At 52.7% G+C, this 6,545-nt stretch overlaps 3 protein-coding genes across 3 annotated transcripts in view; all 3 read right to left on the bottom strand.

Moving 5' to 3' along the window:
* The window catches only part of LOC100909061 (uncharacterized), a 2,914-nt gene extending 1,100 nt beyond the window's left edge, over positions 1 to 1,814 (bottom strand). Inside the window, exons 1-5 of the mRNA XM_029110573.1 lie at positions 1,584 to 1,814; positions 1,292 to 1,454; positions 1,045 to 1,206; positions 606 to 740; positions 105 to 490 (exon numbers count right to left, since the gene is read on the bottom strand). Coding sequence (XP_028966406.1) covers positions 105 to 490; positions 606 to 740; positions 1,045 to 1,206; positions 1,292 to 1,454; positions 1,584 to 1,814 — 1,077 coding nt within the window. The remainder of the gene's footprint in view (positions 1 to 104; positions 491 to 605; positions 741 to 1,044; positions 1,207 to 1,291; positions 1,455 to 1,583) is intronic.
* A 235-nt stretch (positions 1,815 to 2,049) lies between these two features.
* LOC114828021 (furin-like protease 1, isoforms 1/1-X/2) lies at positions 2,050 to 4,002 on the bottom strand. The gene has a single exon (XM_029110572.1). The coding sequence runs from the start codon at positions 3,982 to 3,984 to the stop codon at positions 2,050 to 2,052; it is 1,935 nt and encodes a 644-aa protein (XP_028966405.1). The 5' UTR covers positions 3,985 to 4,002.
* Positions 4,003 to 5,042: 1,040 nt separating this feature from the next.
* Positions 5,043 to 5,856, bottom strand: LOC108863730 (uncharacterized). The gene is made up of 3 exons (XM_018638257.1): positions 5,696 to 5,856; positions 5,417 to 5,536; positions 5,043 to 5,337 (listed from the first exon to the last, which is right to left on the bottom strand). Exons 1-3 carry the CDS (start codon positions 5,854 to 5,856, stop codon positions 5,043 to 5,045), a joined length of 576 nt encoding a protein of 191 aa, XP_018493773.1.
* Positions 5,857 to 6,545: the final 689 nt, after the last annotated feature.

Here is a 6,545-nt window from a genome sequence, read left to right as displayed (position 1 = left end):
GGTCTGTTCGATTGTGCGTTGAAAGATGCCGGGGCTGTCTTTAGACCGAAAACTAAGCGGTGGTACTGGAACAACCCGCGATGAGTATTGATCGTGGTGAGTACCCGGCTGGCAGTGCAGAGGGGAAGTTGAAGATAAGCGTCGGCTAGATCCAGTTGCGTGAAGACTGTGTTGCCGCTGAATTTCGCCATGATCTCTTCCATATTGGGCAGTGGATAGTCAACGTCCTGTAGAGCTTCGTTTAGTCCTGTAGAATAATCCGCGCACATGCGAATTTGGCCATTGGCTTTGCGGACTACCACGATCGGTGCGGCCCAATCCGAAGAATCGACGCGACAGAGTGTACCGTTGTTGACTAAGCGGTCTAGCTCTTGATCCACGAGTTCTCGGACCGGCATCACCAGAGGACGAGCTGGCAAGCAAACGGGAGACGCATCCGGCTTCAAAAGGAGTTCAACCTCTGTCTTCGTGCAGAGACCGAGAGACGTCTCTAAGAGTTTCGGGAATTGGCTTTTGAGGCCCTCCGTGTTGAGGTTGACCTGAGCAAGTTCCACGGACGGAGACGTAGAGAGGAGATCCAGCGCATAAGGGACATTTCCACTCACTCAGTAGATCCCCGGTTTCGGTCGCGAAAACGACGATGCGATCTTCTACACGTGTGCTCGTCTCCTTTCCGGAACTAGGTATTGTAGCCAACGTGGCGATGAAGAAGCCTTTCACCTCGACGGAGCGACCATCCGCTGCAAAGCATCTTGATGTCACCGGCCGTATTTCGGGAGAGCCTAGCTTTCTCCAAGTGGGTTGTCCAATCACGGTGACGTCCGCGCCACTGTCTATGCGGAATCGAACAGGTTCCCCAGATACGAGCAGAGTTGCGAACGCACGGAAAGCTTCATTTTCCGAGCACAGAGTGGAGAATTCAATCGAATTCATCTGGTCAGGATTTGCTTTCGACAGTTTCTGGATGTGACCCATCCGACGGCGATTCCCGCACCTGGCTTTCAAGAAAGGACATTTCGATCGAACGTGCTTTCCGTTGCTTACCTTTGAGCACAGGGAGCTGTTGATCGTGATTCTGATGAGAGAAACGACCCTTGGCGTGTGACGACTGCTGCATGCGGTTGATCGTCGTCGAAGAATCCCGAGGAGCACCATCCAGCCCGATGGCGGCGTCTTCGACACGGGTGACGTACCGCTTCACGACTTCTTGGGGTTCAGCAATGGTTATTTGCGGTCTTTCGTCCACTGCTCTGAGTGAGCAATACGGAGCGGAAATGATTGAACGAGGAACCAGAGGCCATTAGAAGAGCCAGAAAAATCTTGAACTGATCCGAGGTCAGGTTCCCAATCTCAAATTCGTCGCCCTTCAGATTGCCCAGGGTGAGAGTTTCCTCGGCTTTGGTGCCTGACGTCGCACGGATGTTCAGAATGTCGTGCCTCCGTCGGAAGAGAGACTTCGAGGGTCCGAACAGTCAGTTGAGGATGACGAGCAACTCGTCGAACGTTTTATCTTCAGGCTTACTTGGGGACACGTGGCAGCGAAGACGGTTATATTATTCTGTCTCCAAAGCTTTGAGAAGAACCTTTGCCCTCAGGGTCGGACTCTCCACACATTCCTCGAGGATGCCTTTGTTCCGATTGTACCATTCTGGGAAGGTATTGTCCGCGTCAGGCTGATACGAAAATGTACCCACCAACGACGTGGCATTCGACAGAGCGGTCGAAGAGATTGTCTCCGAAGCCGATGACGTGGACAATTTCTCCAGAATCTTCGTGAGGTTTTCGAGGATCCCCGGCAAAGTGACTTGAGGCATGGTGGTGTCCGAAGTAACAGAAGTCGACTGCGCCAATTGTTAGGTCCTGGGGTGAGATGAGATACAAAGGGAAAACGGGCACGTGTTGTCTACTCGACGACCCGGTAGGAAGGGAGTCGTCATAACGATATTTATTGTAAACATGAATATTCAAACTCGGCGCGGTCTGACCGACAGGCGCCACTAACTCCCAGCAGACTCGATGTACAAAGGGCGAGTAGAAGGCAAAGTATCACTATGAACAATAGACCGCTGCAACGAACGGCTCCGCCCAACCGGGGGGTGGAGGGCCTGCTGAAGAGGACATGCTAACCGAACTGCGCGAGTTCAGCACCGTGTCGCTGTCAATCGGGTCTCTGACGCCAGCGCTGCGCACTCCTGAAGGAGGCTCGAGATCGCCTAGATCGTTGCTGGGTTCCGCCTCCCCGGCGGGTTTATCGGGGAAATCCGTCCGGAACTGCGCATCGGGGTCCTCCGCTGTTCCGAACATCGATAATGCCCATTCTTTGAGGAGCGCCTTGCCCAGATAAGAAGCGTCGTTGTGGATCTCCAGGGTCCAATTTCCGTTTGGGTTCTCTCCCCAATTATGCACCGTCATGAAGGGCCATTGATTGAAGCCTTGTCGAGAGTCATCTCTCGGTCTCTGCGTGAGCAGTGTACTCTTCGTACCGGAAGGTGACGAGAGATAGATATGAATGTCACCTCGGCGCATCGCTTGCAGTGTGATCTTAGAAATCGTATGCTCGACGTATTTGACATTCTTACATTCCACGAACAGATGTAACAGCAGCGTGCTCTTCGGAGGAATGGGCTTGTCGCTCCTGGGAGGGCTCACCGTGCAGACTTTCTGCGGCGGGGAGCGTTTCCATTTCTTGGAAAGTTCCACCATTTTGTGAGCGTCTAACAATCCGAAGCCGAACGAGTGCGAAACATTTCTGCCCACCCCATTCGTCACCCAATCCGGGGCGTTTAGGTTCGCCCGCCTGGTGGCGCGCACCGCTAAATGCTGCATGTCCCGCCATGTGAGTTGCGGATTCGCTTCGAGGGCCAGGGCTACGATTCCCGCGGCCAGAGGCGCCGAAGCCGACGTTCCGGTGTGTCGCTCTGTACAGTTATGATGGAGATCAGAGGTTACGATTTGACCTTCATTGTAGTTCCCCGATGAGTAAGTAGTGGCCAAAGTCGCCGCGCAGCTTTCCGAGTACCACGGCACGTTTCCGTTCTCGGTCGCAGCCGACACGGCTAGCGTGAAGATTGAATTCACGTATCCATCACAGTTACAGTTGTCTTTCTCCTTGCCGCCATTACCGGACGCCCACACAAATATGCTGCCTAAGCCGCGACGGCCGTTCCGTATGCCATCTTTAAGTGCTTTATCAGCGAGTTGGCCTGGACCGTCGACTGTACGTGCGTCATCGTCGGGACCCCACGAAGCGGAATACACGTGGATGTGTTGAGGGTTCAATGCCAAGGATCTAGCCTCCACGGCATCTGTCACATCGCCATCGAGCATTCGGATTCCACCGATCGACGCTTTATACGCTATCCCAACGCCGCAGACCTGGTTGTCGCGCAGGCCGGCAACTTCACCAGCGCACCGCGTACCGTGACGATTCGAATCGTTTACTTCATACCGCGGCTGAGGGTCTGGATCGTGATCGTTCATGTCGAAGCTGGCTAGGGCATCGTAGTTCGATGCGATGTCAGGATGATCTTTCTCCAGACCATCATCTAAAATTGTGACAACGACGCCTTTCCCGCTGACGTTGAACTCACTCCACGCTTTCTCGACGTTCATGTCGAGGCCGCCACCGCGATTCAGGTACCACTGGAGAGGCCATTTCGGATCATTCATTTGCGTCTGGGCCCTTTCATGTCTATATGCAGCTCTGATCTGTCTGCTCAGCTCGTCTTCTGTCTCGTCGTCTCGCCACCGAAACGAACTACCCTCTTGCGTAATACCGTAATCGCGTTTCTTTCTGATTTTGACTTCTTGTTGTATTCTCTCGTGCCAAGGTTCGGCCGAGCTATCTGGATGCGAATCGAGCGATCGACGCGCCAAGCGTCTGTGTCGGACGTGATGAAGATCGTCGAAATTCATCGGCGCCAAGTATGTGTATCCATGCTCCTCCGCGAGCTGTCTCACTTCGTCAGGTGTCTTCCCTGGCATTTTCACCACGAATTCGTTGGAGTAGGTTTTCACGGATTCTGTCTCCTGGGCCGAAACTCCGCAAGCGGCCAGAAGCACCAGAGAGGCCATAGTGGCTCTCGCGTCGAAAGCCGGCGTTCGCATCGTGAAGGATTTCAGGAGTTCTTCGCATCCAATTGGCAGACCAGATCAGGGGTGATGATGGTTTCGTGGTAGTTTGCTTTCTCAGAATATGAGGTCTACGTCGGTGTTGTTGAAAGAGTAAGGAGGCAGATGAAAATTCTCGGCAGATGGGCTCCGTTGTTCTCCTCGAGTCGGAGTGCTACCTTTGGAAGAGGGGACCCCTGTCCCCTTCGGGACTCAGCACTTAGTGATCATGCCCAATAGTAGCACCCACTCTCGACGACGATCCCTCCTTGCACTACTGGTACTCACCGAACGTAGTTGTGATTCAATCTTCCTGAATGCTGTATCTTAAAAAACTTCTGTTTTGTAGAGCTAAAAGTGCTGATTACGTGACAAACCTGGAGCTGTCGATCGCAGGTTCTGGGGAAACTTGGCTCGGAACCAGCTCAGGGACTTTGATCACGCAGTGAGACGCAGAGTAGCAGCTCGGGGATTCAGTTACAGTGCTCGTCGTTTATTTCTATCTAGGCGCTGCTTAAATACAGATCTAGTATAGAGGGGGAGAGCTATCCTCTGAGAGGATGCTTGATTACCTAGGGTGATCTACTTAGGGTTCAGCCCCCTTAGACAGACGAAGGAGACGAAGGAGTTCAGATCGGACTGGTGTGCACCCATCAGCCCGAATACCCATTGGCCCGAACGCTGAGTCGGACCCCCCTCTCTCAAACAGTCCCGCTAAGTTGGAGGGTTTGGAGTTTGGGTTGCATGGTCTGGTAGAAGCGCTGACCTGAGTCTGCCCGCGTGATAAAAATAGGAACAAAGACACCTTTTGACGAGCCGACGACGATTTATCGCGCGAGTGATTCCAATTTACCATCGTTCTACCTCACAACCTCGTGAGGTAGCTTCTGGAAGTAATCACGCTTGTCGGCTAGCATTATCTGATTAGAGTATTAGTCGGCGTACAGGCTGTGTGCGGCACGCCGAACGTAGTCGATCAGTGATGTTTCCTCGGATTCAAGCTCATCCACGAGGCGCACTAGGCGCTCATTGAGGAGTCGGTATTTCTTACGCATCGGTCTCGGCCGCTCGCCCATGTCAAGGAGCATTCGCTGGATCTTGTTTTTTTGCTCCTGACGTTTGAGACGGGTTATCATCTCAAAAAGATTGACGTGACTCTTCTGCACGCTATTGTTCAGCGCCTTATGCCAGCCCTCGGTGTGATTGGTCGTCCGTGTTTCAAAGTTCCTGTTGATTGAAATCAGCCTATTCGAACCATTGACCAGAGTCGTCCTTCCTCGGGGCTCAATATTTTCGGGACCTATACCTGAAATTGTTCCACAGCCGGCGTGAGAAGACGCTTTCATTTTCCAACCAAGTGTCTATGAAGTAGGTCTTGAATTGATCGAGAGCCTGATAGGCGGGGTACTCGCTGCTCGGCGAATCGCTGTCGATTTGCAACCAAGCTTCATCGACTTAATTGAGGGGCCCCAAGCTCAGCGCGGAAACGCATCTCAGGAACCTAAGTAAGATTCATCGGATTTTAAAATCTGATTGTAAGAGGACTTACAGCACGGATCCGACTCCTGATCATGTGAATCCTAACCTCCGGACGGCGCAGTCGTCGTAGAAGGATTGCAGGCCGAGCTGCTGAGCCTTCCTCCACAGTGCCTGACAGAAGTGAAAGTTACATCCTTTCACTTCCGCTGTCGAGAAGCTCTCTTCCAGTGCTTTCAGAACCGCTGTTTCGAAGTCCAATCGTACCATGGCAGGTTGGAAAACTTTTCCAATCGATACGGCATATTCTTTCAACAGTGTGAATGCTCGACTATAAGTATTCCGCGATTTGTCAGGCAGCAGGAAGTAAACAAGCAGCATTTGCCCTTTGCAAAACGCATGGATGGTATACAGCTGGAGGGAGATTCGAGGCACCACACGGAAAGTTCCATCCATGTAGATGGCGGGAGCTTCGCAGAGGATCCTTATCGAATCGCGGGAAGCGAATCCCAGAATTCTATCGGACGATCCTTGATCAAAGAGTAGGAAGGCCTCGCCCTCCAAGGTTTCCGTCCATTAACCCTCCAAGCTGATCTCCGACAAAGACGCTGGCAACTCCGGGCGAATCTGCGCCCGATGTCGCTGCAGGGCACTCCGAACGCTATCGAAACTGGGCAAGGCAGCCCCAAGCTCTTCGGGATCGTGGATGGAACGTCTTTTCAAGACAGCATCGGACAGAACTTCGTCATAGACTTGCTTGCACGATTTCTCCGGCTGGCGAATAATCGCATTTTTCATGGCAAGCCTGGCGTCTCGCCTTATGCGATCATTTCGCTCTGCACCATGATTGTGAGTTCCAGTTTGCCGAGAGACTACCGGCTCGGTGTCCTTTCAAGGGAAAGATGGCACGGACGAGTACACGGATAAATGATTTCTCGATATCTACAACCCGCTATAAG

This window comes from Galendromus occidentalis, unplaced genomic scaffold, assembly GCF_000255335.2.
Source record: "Galendromus occidentalis unplaced genomic scaffold, Mocc_1.1 scf7180000076792, whole genome shotgun sequence".
Lineage (NCBI taxonomy): Eukaryota > Metazoa > Arthropoda > Arachnida > Mesostigmata > Phytoseiidae > Galendromus > Galendromus occidentalis.
This window is presented reverse-complemented; position numbering and strand designations above follow the sequence as displayed.